At 43.8% G+C, this 17,145-nt stretch overlaps 1 protein-coding gene across 1 annotated transcript in view; it reads left to right on the plus strand.

Annotated features, from left to right (window-relative positions):
* Positions 1 to 17,145, plus strand: part of SPAG17 (sperm associated antigen 17) — a 116,456-nt gene that overhangs the window by 37,553 nt on the left and 61,758 nt on the right. Inside the window, exons 5-12 of the mRNA XM_081121308.1 lie at positions 7,785 to 7,968; positions 9,313 to 9,507; positions 11,200 to 11,381; positions 13,941 to 14,102; positions 15,206 to 15,278; positions 15,483 to 15,595; positions 16,514 to 16,651; positions 16,735 to 16,848. Of these exons, the coding sequence (XP_080977434.1) occupies positions 7,785 to 7,968; positions 9,313 to 9,507; positions 11,200 to 11,381; positions 13,941 to 14,102; positions 15,206 to 15,278; positions 15,483 to 15,595; positions 16,514 to 16,651; positions 16,735 to 16,848 (1,161 nt within the window). The remainder of the gene's footprint in view (positions 1 to 7,784; positions 7,969 to 9,312; positions 9,508 to 11,199; positions 11,382 to 13,940; positions 14,103 to 15,205; positions 15,279 to 15,482; positions 15,596 to 16,513; positions 16,652 to 16,734; positions 16,849 to 17,145) is intronic.

The raw sequence follows: 17,145 nt of genomic DNA on the forward strand, positions 1-17,145 counted from the left end.
TGTTTTTCAAAGAGATTTCTCATGTAGCATCTTATTAACGTGGCACATACTGTCCTCAGGAAAATTCTCCTCACGTGAGCACAGGCGATGGGATAGTTTTCCACCCATTGAAACACTTTCCATCGTGTACAGGAGACTTGTACCTTAAATACTCAGAGACGTTAAGACTTGGCAGAGGAAAACTTGGAAAATTTGAAACTATAGAAACATCTTTTCTTGCCTTTTTAAATTCCAGTGTCACAGGGAATCTGAATTAGAAAAAGTAGACTGTGAGTTCTGGAAAATTCCTGCACCTTCTGTCTGCTGTGTGCTTTTTCACAGCACCTACAAATACACCTAGCAGGCTAAAGAGTGTCAGTTTACTTATTTGTTTGCTGCCTGTATTAAGTCAGTAATTGTTTGTAATAGGAATAGATTTTAGATTTAAGTTAACAGATTTTAAGTAACAAGAAATAGAATATCCTGGGAGCTCAAGAAACTTTTAAAGTGAGCAACGATATAAAAACATTTCTGCACTCTTATTTTGCTCGGCATTTCTTTGAAATGTGAACTGTAATAATATAGTTATGAGGTTCTGAAAATATGGAGATAATCTTAATTTATTTGTTGAAAATTCAAGAGTCCTAAGGAATTGGGTCTTAAATTTAAATTTATTTATATATTATGTATAAGTAATAGATGCTTAAGAGAGCTCTGTGCAATTAAGAGCCAACAATTACACAATCTAGCTTGATGTCTTCATTAGGTCGGGTTCCCAAAACACCAGCCCCAAATCCCCGTGTTGCAACCATATGAGTAAGTGATGAAACCTGATTGGAATGGAGTACATTCCAGAAAATACTCTTGGTAAAGGCAATGTTAAGGGGGTTGTTTGAGGGATGATATAATCTATGTTCATTTCAACAATACTGCCCAACAGGTCAGTCGGAACAATTGAGGTTAATGTTTGTCAGCCAGGGAGTTTGGCAGGAAGCAAAATAAATATAAAGTATGTGAAACTGACACCATGCTGTGGATTAGAAATTGAAAAAAAGAAAAGAGGACTTTACCCGATTTCCTTTCCTTTCCGAAACTCAGGGTAAGACTATGAAATTCCTATAAGGGATTGGCTGTCTCTTCAGCTTTTTAACATCAACACAAAATCTATGTAGATGTTTCTTTCAAATGCTAATTATATTGCTTACATCTGTACATATTCCAAATTTTAGTTTTAAAAATGAATGCTTAAAAAATATCCATAACAGTAATTATAGAAAATACTAGGGAGAAGCTGTGGACAAAAATTAATATAATTCAGATCCTGTTCTTTTTCCCCAAAGAAACAAATATAATGTATCACTATATATTTGATCCTGTTTTATTAAAACTTTTCTTGAAAGTAAATGGTAAATAATAGAGTTTCAATTGCCAACTACAGTGAAAATATCATTTTTTAGATTCCACTAATTTTAATAATTTATAACTTTAGTCTGGGCTGTGCTTAACATGGCATTTGCTTTGACCATGAAGGAAGTTTGTTGGCTAATGAATATTATAAACAATAGTACGAGGGAAGATATTTCTTAGAAGGACAGTTTTGAAGCCTTTAGCACATGAATTTCTGGGAGGCAATGCCTGCCTCTAACTACAAATAAGTTGAATATATTTGAAAACTTTATCTATTTGGAACTACTTTATTGATTACTTCCAAATATGCATACCATGAAGGAAATATACTGTATTTCTTTAAATATACTTTAGCATTTCAGAACTTCTGAATATGACTCTTTAACAATTAATCTCAAATTAGATTTCTATGTATCTTAAAATTGGAGTAGGAGAGTGTTTTGTTTAGAAATGAATTTTCCTATACACGCATCATCTAAACATTTTTCGTACTTCATTATCAGTCTGTTGTTAATTAACAAACATTTATTGAAACAGACATTTAGAGAAACAATGTAGCAGGCACATATATTTTCAGAATGTTCATTATAATTTTAAAATAAATTACTTGGCTTCTATCCTGATCTCTGTTTTCGTTTAGGCATTATCCGAATATTATAGTATCATTCCCACTTTACTTCTTTTTAACTCTAACTTTTCTGTTTTATATTAAATACAAACACTTATTAAAACCAAAATACTTCATTGTGAATCAAAATATTTAAACTGTATTAAGAATTCAACTAAATCAAAACATTTAATCATCAAAAATAGATGAAAATGGCTGTAACACAAAAAAATTAACAATTTAAGTAATCAGTCAAACTAAATCTAGTTTTTTGTGCCTGAGTTGAGTCAAGTTCAGAATATTTGAATAGAGTTTTGGAAAAGATGCAAATATATTCTAGTTGTGCTTTTAATTTGTGAATTCAAATAACCAGTCCGCATTTTCTTGGATATTTTTAGCATCTTTTTTATATAAAAGCAGAACGGTTCTTTCTGGCTTAAGTACTTAGTACAAGTTGCCTTATTTTCCGACGTACTAGGATGAAGAGAAAGGATACACATTAAAGAGCTGCTCAGGTAAACTTTTCTTAAAACAACTCAGAGAGGAAAGCCCGTGGATTTGTAAGACACCGGGCGCGGCGGCGGAGCGAGGTCACCTTCACGCATCGCCCGCTCCCGGCTGAAACCCGAGCGCTGGACGCCGGCCAGCCTAATGCCATTTTGCGTGTGTGTTTGTTTGAAAAGAAAGGCCATAGGGACATACCAGGAAATTACAGGCTGGTTAGTTGTGCTTCAGTGTGGCTCAGATCTTCAGAAACGATTTCAAGAAACCAAGCAGAGGAAGAGCAGGGCCTTGGCCTACAGGGGTGCGGAGGCTTCAGGCAGGAACAACCCCCGCGCCTGGGGGGGTTCTCCAAGGCTGGGGCCCGACTGTCCAAGGGGGGCCCTACCAGCAAGGCCGGGACCTGAGGAGCTGCAAGTCCAGCCACGCGGGTTAAGTGATGAGCGACTCCCTGGCTGGCAGATGTGTGAGATAAAATAGTGCTTTCCTAACTGGGGTGCTTTTAATTAATAAAAGCTTTTATAGACTTCATGAAAAATGTGCAGAAACACACATACTTAAAATCGAGCAGTATTTTTAAATAAAATAACTACAGTTACAGCAGCTAATAACAATGATTAGCTACCTTTGTTGACTGTTTGGCACTATATACTGAGCTCTTCACACATGCTATAGCATTGAATTTTTTTAATGACTTTTTGATGAGGTACATAGGATTATTCCCAATTTGCAGATGGGGAAACTGAGGTTGTAAAAAGTTAGTTAACTTTCCCAAGGCTGAACAGCTACTCAGAGGTGGAGCTGGAATTCAAATTCAAATTCGAAACTGTCAGAGTCTAAAGACCCTGTTCTTAATCACTGTACGTGCCCCTCCCCAGTGTGCCTCGATATTTGTGCAAAATGGCACTCTTGGCTCAAAACCAGCAGAGTGCCTGCCCAGAGATGTTTCCCTGTGAGAGCAAAGGCTTTGCTCAGTGATCTGCCAACCGCCAGCTGGTGCACTAATTGCATGCATACAACACCCCGAGGTTAAGTGCAGAGACAGGTCAGGGGAAGTAACAGAGCTCACCAAAGACAAAGAGCGCTGAGATAAGCAGCCACCAATTCCCAAGGAAATCCTGACTTCATTTCCAGTCCTGCCCCCGGCCCTCCACCCCCTTACACCCAGAAATGACCTGGTCTCTGGGGGAATCTCTTAGATAGACTTCTGAGATTATTCCAGACATTCTTGCCCCTTCTCTCTGCCCTTCTGGATGTTGGTGTAGAGCAGCGATTTTCAACCAGCGTGCAGCAAGAATGTTTAAAACGTGCAATACCTGACTGTGAGTCAGGGGCACTGACCTCTTTCCCCTTAGATTGCCAAATAAAAAAATGACGACAGCCAATACAACAATAGCTGTCCAGAGTGAATGACAAAATTATACCTATTTTTTTGTGTGAGATTGGCAAAAAATATACATTTTTTTGGTGTGCCACAGAGCCTTAGTAATTAGTTTATGTGTGACATGAGAAAAAGGTTGAAAATCACTGAGGTGTAGAATAAATAACATTGGCTGATCTGGTGCTGTCCCCTCTGAATCTCAGGAAACTGCAGGACGCAGACATCAGACATCAGAGCCACCGCCTCACCACACATGGCGGGTTCTGTTCTGTGGGTTAGGGTTGCACCCTGGGGACTGGGATCTGGGCCTCGGGACATGCTGCAGGACATGCAATCTAAAGACTGCATCCTCTGGTCAAGTGAACCCAGTACACTCCTAGGCTTGTGTTTTCTACGCCACAGCAGTTCTCTAGAAAAGCGAGCTCCTAACTAAATCCCACCCATGGTATTTTCTGTTTGTCAGGGAAGTGGGAGGAGAGCAGAGGGCAAAGAATAAATATAAAATATAGAAAAAGAAAAACAAAATGTTCGACCTATCAACAACTGCTGTATTCCCTGGTCCTTTCTGTGGATCTGTTTCTTTACATAGCTGCAATCACTGTAAAACTTTTTATTCAGCTTTTTTTAAATTAAGATAATTTTTACTCTTTACCACAGCATTTACATCTATTGATTTATTGGTTATAGGATATTCTACTAACTACCATAATTTTATTAACCATTCCTCTATTGTTGAGCATTTCAGCTATTTCCATATTTTTTTCATAAAAACGTTATGATGAACAACTTTATTGTACAGAATTCTTCATATTTTGGATAATTTCCTTAGAATAGGTTTCTAGAAATTGATTAATTGGGCCCCCAAATGTCCCCATAACCTTGTGTATCTGAAGTAGTTTCTAGAACCATTTAGACTCTGTTCTCCATTTGAAAGAAATATAGCCCACTGGTCAAACGAACTTGGAAATCACTGTGTTAAGTCTTAGAGATTTAATAGCACATTAGCTTATTACAGGTGGGGGGTTTCAGGAAAATAAGTCTCTTCAGCCTGCTGCCTTTCAAACTCATCTGACACAATATATTTCTTTCCGCCCATCTCTTGTCCTCTCACCTGTGCCCAGTAGAATAGATTGTCTCTGGGACACAGTGCTGTCCTGAAAGAGAGCCAGAGTGGCACTCAGGAGACAGACCTCGCTCCTCATAAGCCACATAATAATGGAATGGCTTAGTCACGTGACCTCCATGAGCATGCTTTTTACCTATATCCTTAATAATATTTTCTAGAAAGCTTATGATAGAACATATAAAGCACAGAATTATACACAAACACCAAGAGCACTGTTAACTAAAATAAGATGAAGTAGAGCCCTTTACCCTGCGTTCCACTGCCTTCTGCCCCCCACCCATTGTGAGGCCTAGCAGGGCAAAGACATCAAGGAGTCACTTAGAAACAAAATACAATCTCAAATATTTGATGTATCAAACAACTGCAATACTCTGTCTCAGACCGGGGGAATTTGTATTTTCCCCTTAAAAAAGTGAGAATAACAAGATTAAGGATTCTGAATAGGTGTCACTTGATACTCACCTGAGGGCATGAAATGCTAATACTTTTTTTGGTAGTCGCTGGGACAAGAGCCCCGTCTGCTATGTCGCTTAACTGGCTAGGAAAGCTCTATGCCTGTCCAGGCCTTCTCGCAGTAGGAGGCATCCAGATGCTTTTTGTACACAGTGCATTTTAAATGAAATGTGCTCTGTAATGAACTCGACTCTCCCTTCACATGCTGGGGAACATGTGTTCCCTAAGCATGGTGGGAAGCGGGGCCTTTTGGGTACACCCCTCCTAAATTTTTGTCTTGGATTGGCCAGAGTTGCCTCTGAGTTCTTTAAGTTGTGAGCAGATCACCATAGAGTCAATAAGAACCCACATGCTACGTTATCCAGAAGCTAAAACGGTCAAAGAAGTTGGGGTCAACACATTTTAGTTTATGATTTAGGAGGGGCCAACTTTTTGAACACTCAGATGCTACCATACAGCGCATATATAGTTGCTCTACCTGGGAAATTTTTACATGGTAATACCTCTTGAAATCCTACCAACTGAAGACGCATCATTGTTTAATGGAAAATCATAACACTAAGTTGTCTAGAGAGAACAGTAACAGTTATGTAAAACTGATGCATAAACAAAATTTGAAAGAATGCATTAAATATCATCTCCCACTCATCTTCTCTGGATGGTGGAATTATGGTGATTTTTGTAAGTTCTCTTTATTTTTCCCCAAATTTTCCAGCATGATTATTTTTATAATTTAAAAAATCATTTAAAGAAGTGAATCAACATTTATAGGTATTTTTAAAATACTTTTGTGAAAGGAGGGAGGGAAGACAGCTGGGGGAGAGAGGGGGGAGTAGAGAATGGAGGGAGGGAGAGGGAAGAGGGAAGGAGGGAAAGAGAGGGAGGGAGGGGGGGGAGAGAGAGAGAGGGAGGGAAGCACTGTGGTGAAGCTAAAGAGCTTCCAGCCAGTATCCTTCAGCCGCTGGAAAGACAGAGCAGGGGGAGGGCAGACAGGCATGGAAAGGAGGTGAGGGGACATCAGGGACTGAGACCAACCAGAGAACCACAGAAATAAAACGCGCTTAGGGTTTGCATCAAGCCAGCCTGTGTCTCGACCACAGCTGTGTCTGAGCACAAACTGTGTCTTAATTGACACGATGGGAATGCAATTACCATTGTAGGTTCCTTCGAGAGAACAAATTAAAGATGGAAAGCATATTCCATTGCCAGTTCTCTGCTAATACTGCTCATTTTGAAATTTTGATTGTGGTCAGCCCTGCCTTCTCCAGGATCCCAAGAAGAGGAGGGAAAAGCTCTTTCCCCTCCTGTGATCCATTCTGTTCCCTTCTGTTCCCTGGGGGCCAAAGCGACATGTCTCCCCCGTGTCTCTGACGTCTTAGAACAGAGGCTTTCAAATTTGATGTCATGACCTAGGGAAAACGCAGAGCCCACCTGTATTGTTGTTATAATAATTTGTTCAGTTATTTTTGTGTCCAATTTTGTTGAATGTGGAAAACATAAATAATATAGGCATATTCTGGACCTTACGTATGGCCCCCTTATGATCAGTTCCACAGCATCCTTTCAGGGAGCGCAACTTATTTGTACTCATAACACATGCACTGAAAGCATAAATGCAGTATGATATGAAATAATGTGCGAAGGTTTCAGCAGTTGTTTGAGAAAAGTGGTGAGAAGATGGGGCCTTCGCATGGCGCTTGGCAGGCTCGGCTGCCTCCACACAGCGTGCAGGGAGCCAGCCTTGCCAACTGATGTTTCGCTTTCCCTCCTTCGAGAGTGTCAAATCGCAACCACCGATTATGTCTACACATTTTTAAGCAGCAGTATCATAAAAAGAACTTGTTAGTGCTGGGTTCCCAAAAGAATCTTTTAATCTTTCAATGTAGTCTCTACATTACTTAAACTGTGAAAACTTTATCAAGGAGATTTTAGAGAAACTGCTGTTTTTTCCTTCGCATTTAGTTTTGTTAATAACCCCACCTGCCTCGGGGACTCAGAGACTCCGCCAGGTTAGGCTTGTGATTAACGGAAGTGCCTGCCTTCAGTGTCCTCGGCGCCTGGAGCGCTTTGCTAGGCCCTGCCTGACTCAGCCCTTCAGATGAATGCCCTGCCCCAGGCCCCAGGCCCAAGGCCCCAAGGCCGTGTGCACCCTCCACCCCTTGTGCCTAGGTGGGCCCCTGGCCTCTCGGGCTCAGCCCGGGATGTCCACTGTCCTGGCCTGAGGGTTGGACGCGTGAGTGAACAAGCGACCGAGTGAAATGCACGCTGACGCCCGCAGTGAAGCCGCTGCCCGCTCGCGCGATTGGGCGGCAAGCTGTGCTCTCTTGCAGGTGGCAGAGGAGAGGTTTAAGGCCGAGAAGGATGAAGGGAAGGCCAAGTCCCCCAAGGAGAAGAAGGCGGACGCCAAGGCGGCCAAAGGGAAGGGGAAGGATCAGCCCGAGGCGAGCGTGGCCGCGAAGAAGATAACGCAGCTGAAGCGGCGGGGAGAGGACGCGGACGCCAAGGTTTACATGGGTCAGTGCGGCTCCTCGCCCCGGCTTCCTTGCCCTCCGCCTCGCCGTGAGGTAACTCGGAGCACCGTCCCAGGAGCTCGGCTCGGCTCCCCGGCCTTCCCCTCCCTCAACCCCTCTGTCACATGCTGCCCGCGACTCCCCGGTAGAAAGCAGTTCTGTTCGCACTTCACTCGTGTTTTCAGCAAGTGTCTGTTTAGCTCCTGTCTTGCTCTGGGCATGTTTACGCACAGCATGTAAAGGCTGAAATATGGGCTGATTGTGGCACCAGGCAGCTTGCTATCTTGTTGGGAACATTTTTAAAAGTCATGTAATTATAAGGCAAAGTAAGAAGTGGTTATTGTCACGAGTGAAACACAGCGGTAGCAAAATCAGACCAGTTACTGTGGGGCTCGCGCAGAGCACAGAGCTTCCTGACCTCCACTTCTCCCACTCCCAGCTTCCCTAGAGCAACTGAGATTTCTCCCATTTGGGATGGTTGATATAAAAAGGATTTCCGCTAGACAGCTGTGAGTAATCCATTGCTGCCTTCCCACGAATCCAAACGGACGTACCTGTTATTATTTGCATCTGATTTAAATGAGGGGGCGGCCCTCACATCCTTCACCAGCCTCCCTCCCCTGTACGTCCTGCTCTAAATGCACTTGGCTTAGAAGCAGTGCCATCATGGGTTCCAGGGCAGCACCGGTGCTGGTTTGCTTAGTGATGAGTAAAAATCATCACTTGAGAATTAAAAGTGTGTGCATCTGTTGCGTTCTTTTAAAATTGATCGTAGTGGGCTATTGTGGGATACAGTGTTTTGAGGGACCCTCTACTCTCGACAGTTGCATAACCCACACTCAGCATTCACACCTGTTGACATAAATACACAGAATACTTTGGTGGGGAGCATGTCCATATTCAATATTTCCCTCTCCTGTAAACACCTCTCCTTATAAAATACCACAAAGCTGCAGCTACTCGTAATTCAGGAGTAAATCCAGATGTTGCTCAAAAGAGATTAGAAGAAGAAAAAAAAAAAATCACAGCCTAAACTTAAAAGAAAAAAAGAAAAAAATCCCAAGCACACATTTTCCATGACCACAGGCCCCATGTATGCTTGTCTTTCTATTGCGCCCATGTCTCATTTGCAAAAGTGATTTAATATTTTGTAAAATGGCCACAGCCTTCTTACTGGAAGGGCGGTAATGAGAACCAGTCAACAGGACTGCATTCCAGCCAACGGGGCTGCTCTTGGCAAGCCCGGGGATTGGAAACGCACGCGTAATGTACACGGCCATGGAGCTGGCGGGGGCAACCTGTTCTCTCTCACAGCGACGCCCCCTGTGCTTTCTGGTATTTTGAACAGATGACGAGCCAGATGATGGTGCCCAGCATTACATTATAGTTGTGGGCTTCAGTCACCCTCAGCTATTAGCCATCATGACGGAGCTCGGCGTTCCCATCAGCAGCGTGATTAAAATATCTGCGGAGAACTACGAGCCTCTGCAGACACACCTGGCAGCAGCCAGCCAGCAGCAGGAAGGCTTCCTCCAGCCAGAAGGTACGCAGCCTGCTGTACAGCTCGCCGCATCCGTCCGTATCCCCACTGTCCTTAAAGGCCAGATACGAGCTTCTGTCCAAAACACGGTCAGATGACACACACGTTATTAAATCCTTCCAAGGCTTTGATCGCTTTCTGTTCTGCTTCACTAGCCAGGGGCTGTAAATTTCGCAAATTAAAATCATGTTCTGTGTTTATATTGCTGTGTAGCCACGGAGAACATAGGCTGCGGGGCAGGAGACTCGGTTATCCAACTACATTCCTCAGGAACACTTGACCTGTAACATTTGCCTAAAGCATGGGGTGGATAGGTGGACTGCAGAGAATCCGTTCTCCCAGAAGCCACAGCCACCAGGTGGCCCAGGGGATCCTGGCGTTGGATGCTTGCTCTGCTTTGCTCCTGGTTGGTTGTGATGAGTCAGAAAGGGAGCCTTCTCTTCCGGGCCTTAAAGTAGCATGTTGTGGGGTGAAACCGCCACCACACTACCATTCAGCTGTTGGACCTAGAGGTCTTCATCTAAGGGCACTGTGCTCAACTACCTGTGCGGGAAGGGAACCAAGCACTGCTGCGTATTGAAGGCTGTAGAACGGGGCTTTGGTGGGCAGTTCTGCATGACCTAGAAGTCCAAGCTCTTCCTGCTGCCTGCTGTTACTTTTATTGTTATTTATTAATAATATCATTTGCACAGTGTTTTGTAACTTACGCAGCCACATCCCTATTTCTATAACACTACATTTTTTAAATTCCTGTTCCAAGTAAGAAATTGCTACCACTGATAATAATAATAGCTATCATTTATTAGACACATGCAATGGTTCCTATAGTCTTCACAACCACCCTCAGAAATGTGTGTTGCTTCCATTTTACCAAAAAGGACTCTCAACCTGGAGGCAGCTATTAAGTAAGAGGAGAGATTCAAACCCAGATACTTCTGTTTCAAAGATAGTTGTGACATTAAATAACTCATTATTGTAGCCAGTGGGGAAAAAGGCTGTGAAAACTTCAGTCTCTCTATACAAAGTATTTAATTTATAAAAGTAAATAATAGAAAAATAACCTTTACAGTAGACTAATGAGATCTTGGTAGTAGAAACCTATTTAGCTATGGATGTAATAAACACAAATATTTCAAATTTTCAAGTATAACTTTTTGGAAAACTATTATTATTTTATAGTAAGATCCCAACTGCCCAGAGAGGCCAGTAGCTCTTTTAATATGACCAAGAGTTAACTGGAGCATAAATCCGTGACCCAGGTTGTTTTTAGCCATGTGGGAAAGGACAACCGAATCATTTGCATTTCCAACCAGGTTTGCGGCAAGTAGACACTAACGTGGTCAAAACGTGATTGGACAGAAAACCTCTTCTATACAAATGCATCTAAGAGTGAGGAAAATATTGAACATCTCAGCTCCGAAAATATGTACTCTTATCATAACCTTTCTGGGCCTCAACTATAGGGTGAAGGGGGTGGGACAAGCTCATATTTAATACCAATTTCAGAAGTAAAATCCTTTGATTTCATAATCGTATAGTCCATAATCGTAAAGTCTTCTCAAAATTACATTTTTTTATTTGCTTTTCCTGATACTGTAAAGACATCTTGCAAAGCATAGGACTTGCCATGTTCACTTAAAGCGGGAAGAAATTCAGCACTCTCACTTTGTACTATAAACATGTTGCCATTATTAGATATAGAAGCTGAAAAATTGAAGAAAGAGAATGCCATCAAAGAGCTTGCTATTTTCTGGAAGTACTTGGAACCAATCCTGAATAATGAGAAACCTGAAACGAATCTCTTTGATGTTGCTCAGTTTAAATACACGGTCAAGGCAGATGACTTTCCTGCCGATTGGTCGGACAGTGAGAAGATGGTCAGTACCCGCAGTGAATGAGTGAGTGACGTGACCCGTGACGCTGGGCTCCCATTACCCCGTTCATCCACTCATTCCACAGATATTTATTGACCGCTGATTATAGATAAGGTTTTCTCCTTTCTCTTCAAGACGGTGATAACACTGAGTGACCAATAATGGCTACAGCCTGATTCTATAGTTTTTAGTGTGTAAATTAAGGACCAAGAGTGAGATGTAGGTGATGAGTCTGGCCGGGTGACTCAGCTGGTTACAGTGTTGTCCTGAACACCAAGGTTATGGGGTTGGTCCCTGTCAGGGCACATACAAGAAGCAACCAATGATGCCTAAATAAGTGGAACAGCAAATCGATGTTTCTCTCTCTCCCCTCTCTCTCTCTCCCTTCCCCCCATTTCTCTAAAAATCAATTTATAAAAACAGCTACTTCCAGTAGAAGTAGACTGGATACACGGTACTGATACATGGTGTCGCACTCTTGGCTGTGTCTGTAAGTTGACAATGGCCTCATATCAAGGCAGGAGCCAGCCATGGCGGCATCTTCTCTCTGGAAGAAGGGAAGCATTAGTACCTTTGGCTGCACACAGGCAGGCTATATTTCTGCTCAACCAAGGGAACGAAAGCTTTATATCAAATAAGTGCCCATCAAGAAGTGCTAACTGCTTGAGTAAGACAGCTGTAACATCTCAAGTTAAGACCTTGGTTGCTGAAATAATTTTCTGCCTTTTAGCATATGAGTTGCTGTTTGATTTAAAAATAAATTAACTAGTTAGGCTAAGGGATTATTGGGCAGAAGTTTTACTACATTTCTTAAAATACAAACAAACAAAAACATATTGCCAGACTTCGGGCAAAGAATACCAGGTTGAAGCCTAACTGTAGAATACTCAATATTAGGGTAGGCACACAAAGCCCAGACTGACAGCTGTGCTATGAAGATGGGCAGAGCTAGGCACTGCCCTGGACTCTAGTCAGACTGCAATTCATGGGCCCCACTAGAACCTATCTCACTGTACCTTACCTCTATCTCACTCTGCTGTACCTCTAACCTCAGACATAGGATGTTCCTATTTATTTCCCCTTTGCTTTCAAGCAGACAGACTGGCAGTAACTGTGCCTTTCTACTTCTGGAAATGAGAGCCCAGATAATAGAAGTATTTGATTTATAACTTACCTGCCAGATCATAAACTTGTGGGTATTATAGGAGCAGTAGTCTTTAGGGATTTCTTTGGTTTTTTTCCCCTTAAGGTAGCACAGGTGAAAGAAGAGAGGGGCAGGGAGGAAAGGAAGGAGTGTTGATTGCACTTACACTTTAGCACACTCGCAGGGATGGTGTCAAAGCTGAGCGGGTGTTTCCTAGTGTGCTGCTTGCCCAGCCGAGCAAGAGTCAGCCATAGCTTGTCTTGGGCTAAGGACATCGAAATTACCTAATGTGTTGTTCTAGGAACTGAGATACCTAGAAAATAAGCCATGCTGCTGAAACTAATGAATAGAGTGCTTTTCACTTAGTTCAGGCATAATTAGGCTCTTACAATATTAGGCCCTCCAAGGGGAGGGGACAAGAAGAGCAAGAAGGGTTCAATGAGTGAAGACCTAGTCATCGTGGCTGGGATTCTGTGGTTGGGGGCAGTGCTTTCCTGTGAAAAGTGATAGATTTAACAGTGGGATATCACCTCAACCTGTCAGAATGGCTGTCATCAGTAAATCAAATAGTGAGACATGGGAACCTTCAAGCACTGTTGGTGGGAATGCAGATTGGTGCAGCCACTATGGAAAACAGTGTGGAGGGTCTCCCCAAAATTAAAAATGGAACTGCCTTTTGACCCAGTGATGGGACTTCTGGGTATATATCTGAAGAATCCCAACACACTAATTAGAAAAAATACATGTACCCCTGTATTCACTGCAGCATTATTTACAATAGCCAATATTTGGAAGCAACCCAAGTAGCCATCAATAGATGAGTGGATAAAAAGTTGTAGTACATTTACACAATGGAGTACTGAGCCATAAAAAAGAATGAAATCTTACCATTTGTAACAGCATAGTTGGACCTAGAGGGTATTGTGCTAAGTGAAATAAGTCAGTCACAGAAAGACAAATACCTCATGATTTCACTTATATGTAGAAACTAAAGAACAAAGTAAACGAACAAAACAAACAGAAACAGGCTCACAGATGCAATGAGCAGACTGATGATTGCCAGAGGGGTGGGGGATTGAGGTCAGGGTGGAAAAGGTGAAGCAATTAAAAAGTACATATTGGTAGTTACAAAATAGTCATGGGAATGTAAAGTACAGCATAGAGAATATAGTCAATAATACAGTGCCAGGTGAGTAATGGAAATATGAGCGGGAGCACTTTGTAGAGTGTATGATTGTCTAACCACTATGCTATACACGTGAAACTAATACAAAATAATATTTGATGTAAAGTGTAATTGAAAAATTAAAAAAAAATTTTAAGGGTTAGGTTTAGCTGTTAGGGTCTATACACACAATACATCTGATTCCAACAATATGAAACTAATAACTAATTTTCATTAATTCTGTCACCTGTAGCTGGAATTGGGCACCATTATTTTTGAAAGCATCGCCTGTTTGATGTATGACACCCTGGACTGGAAACGGCAGCACCAGCACTATTTGGCAAGCATGCAGCTGATTAATGTCCCGCAGGTGGTTAGTGAGAAACCGGTCTTAGAAGCCACGCTGATTCCTGAGGTAGGCACGTGCTCGAGTGTCTTGAGCAGACTGAATAATTAACTGAACAACTTAATTTTCACGCTTATAAAACATATGAAGAAAACATCATATAAATACTTGTAGCAAGGTCATTCTGCCTGCTGGGATTTAACAGGTGAGGATGGGAAGAAGGAAAGGCCCACAGGGGCAGTAGGAAAGGGCACCCATGTCCCCAGCCACCTGCCACACGCAGAGGTGCCGCACCGTTTCCGGCCCGTGGCACAGTGAGTGGTATCTGGAACAAGGAGCGCTGTCAATAAGTTGTCACGATGTCTGTGTAGCACTTAGCATGCAGCAGCGAGCAAGACTCATCCCGTCCTCACGGAGGCTAACGCTTAAAGGGGATGGCAGCCAAGTGAAGGGCAGTTTCCACAGCACAGTGGGTGCTGCGAGGTCAGCCCAGAAGCAGAAGCTATTAAACGTGGCGTCCTCCCTGACCTGGGGGGCAGGAGGGAGCGAGCAACCAGCAAAACCTTACCAGGCGGGGCCAGTGGCCTGGCGAAGGCTAGGGATGCGGGGATGTGTCGCCTGGGGAAACCTGGTGAGGGAAAGGGACAGACTGCTATTCCCAGAAAGGGGCAAAGATGTCTGAAGACACGGAGGCCAGAGAAGAGAATATTAGGGCACGGCCCAGGACTGCGGTTGCGGGGCAGGTCAGCGCCCCGGCCTCCAGGCAAAGTGGAAAGAGCATGGCCTGAAGCTGGCCGGGCGGGAGCCGGAAAGCCCACTGGCACTGTAGTGGAGCCTGAGTCCCATCCTGGGGTGATGGGGACCGCTGACGGCCTCCCAGAGGGAGAATGGCAGTGTTCTGGGTCACCCAGGGAAGAAAACCCTCTTGATTCTCAGTGCCCCATCTCCCCATCACATCCCAGCCGGTGCTCGGCAGGCTCCATCAGGAAAACGGAGAAGTGTCTGCGCCCATTACTGCTTGCTTTGGTTTGAGCCCAACACCAGCAAATGATTTTGTGCTGCCAACATGGTCCTACAACCTCAGGATCCTGTCAGATCGCATCAGAGCAGCATCTGATGGGAGCATCTCCCAGCTGGGCATCTCAGTTGTTTCTTTTTAATTCTTCCTTCAGGCTCCGCAACCTGTTGCTCCGACCCCTGGGAAGAAGAAAGCACAAAACGAGGAACCGCAAGCGCCCCCAGCAGGCACGTGCGAGACGTGTTGTTGCAGGATCGAGGCAGGGCAGGGCTGTAGGGAACAGCGGGAGGGGGCTCCGCAGTGCTTCAGCACCCCCTTCCACACCCTCCACTTGCCAGGGCAGGGTCACGGTCTCATTGGTGGCCGAGGTGTTGATGGGAGACGTGGAGAGTGCATCTTGACTGAGCGATGACGTTCTGTCTGCTTTCCAGTGGCTTCCGTCATCACGCCGGAAGTAGACATGAGATATTACAATGATCTGCTGAATCCCATTCCTGAAGAATTCATTTCTGTGGCCCTGATACTGCACTGTATGCTGGAACAGGTAGGCGGGTGACTCCAGTCAGTCACTGCATCTCTCCTGGCTTCCGTTTTTAAAAAAATGATTTAAAAATTGCATACGTAATACCTGAGTGCCTCCTCCTGTACAAAGATCAGAACCTCTTAAATAAAACTAAGGTCTGCTGTCATCATCAGCTTCAGTCCCCTTTCTTCTGCTCTGCCCTGGAATACTTTATATAACATTCCCCACAGGAAGAGAAAAGCGGTAAGTTAGGTGCCTATCTTGATGGTATTTCAACTTCTTTTGTTTACCAGGTAAAACTGTACAAGGCACGAATCTTCCTAGATCTCACCTTCTCCTCCTGCAGGAAACTGTCACCCTTTACTGACCTCGCGTCTAGAACTTTTCTATCCTGGAGAAAGAGTGGGGACTTGGCCTGACCCCTGCTCCTCCCAGGCAGGAGCCTCGGGCCCGAGCCAGTCCCCTAACTACTCGCCCTGGTTTCTTTCTCTGTGAAATGGAAACAGCATCTCCTGCGCCCACAGCACTGCTGTGGGGCTTCGGTGAGCCGCGCAAGGGAAGGTGCACCACGCGGCGCTCAGTAAATGTTCCTAAGTCAAGGCGCGTAAGCCCGCTTTTACTTTCAGAGAAAGAGTAAATTACTAAGAGAAAATTAAATTGTTCTTTCAATTTCTATCATGGTAAATTTTCTTGTTTACCACTCGTATTTTGTTGCCTGTTCTAATACATGTATTAAAGCGACACCTACTCCTTCGCATGGACTGTGAACATTTCCCCCTCTGCTTGGTAGTCACTGGTAGTCACACACGGCCACCTTGTGTGAACACTGGACTTTCTTGGTGGGAACTGCCTTGCTTTTACTAAGAGCAGTGGAGATGCGCAAATATCAATAAAGAGCTGGCCATTAAACCCATTCCTCCCGACCCTTTATCTCCACAGGTGGAGGCAACAGAGAAAGACCTCGTGCCACCCAGCCTGGTGGAGCTGCGGCCCAGAGCGGACGGGCTGGACCGCAGAATCGCGGCGCACATCCTGTCCATCCTGCCCTCCCTCTGCCTCACTGAGCGGGAGAGAAAGGTCGGTGGCCTGAGACAGAGTGCTTGTGTGCTTTGAAAAGAATCCATTCTCTCTTTAAATCAATATTATTTCCATTTGAATAGAACCTCCATAAAATATTTTTACCTGAAGAAGACAGTGAAAGCAAAGCTGTGCCCAAAGGCCCTCTGCTGCTGAACTACCACGACGCATTAGCCCACAAGGAGTACGCACTGAAGGTACCGACGACTGGCCCCCCGGAGGGCGACTGGCGCGGGAAGGCCCGTCTGTAACTCTTCAGTTAAAGAAATCTTAATGTGGTGGCTTTACCAGTGCTAATTACACATACTATACAAAATGAATGCCTATTTGCAAAGTGAGGTCTCAGAAAATGGAGACTGGTCAGGGAGAAATTATGCCAGCAAGGAAAACTTGCCTGATGATAGTGGTCCAATTAACCATTCAGTTCATTGTGACTACACCAAATTTGCATTAAAACTTTAGAGCTATTTGCTTTAAATATCTGCTAATATGAA

This window comes from Miniopterus schreibersii, assembly GCF_964146895.1.
Source record: "Miniopterus schreibersii genome assembly, chromosome: 19".
NCBI classification, from domain to species: Eukaryota; Metazoa; Chordata; class Mammalia; order Chiroptera; family Miniopteridae; genus Miniopterus; species Miniopterus schreibersii.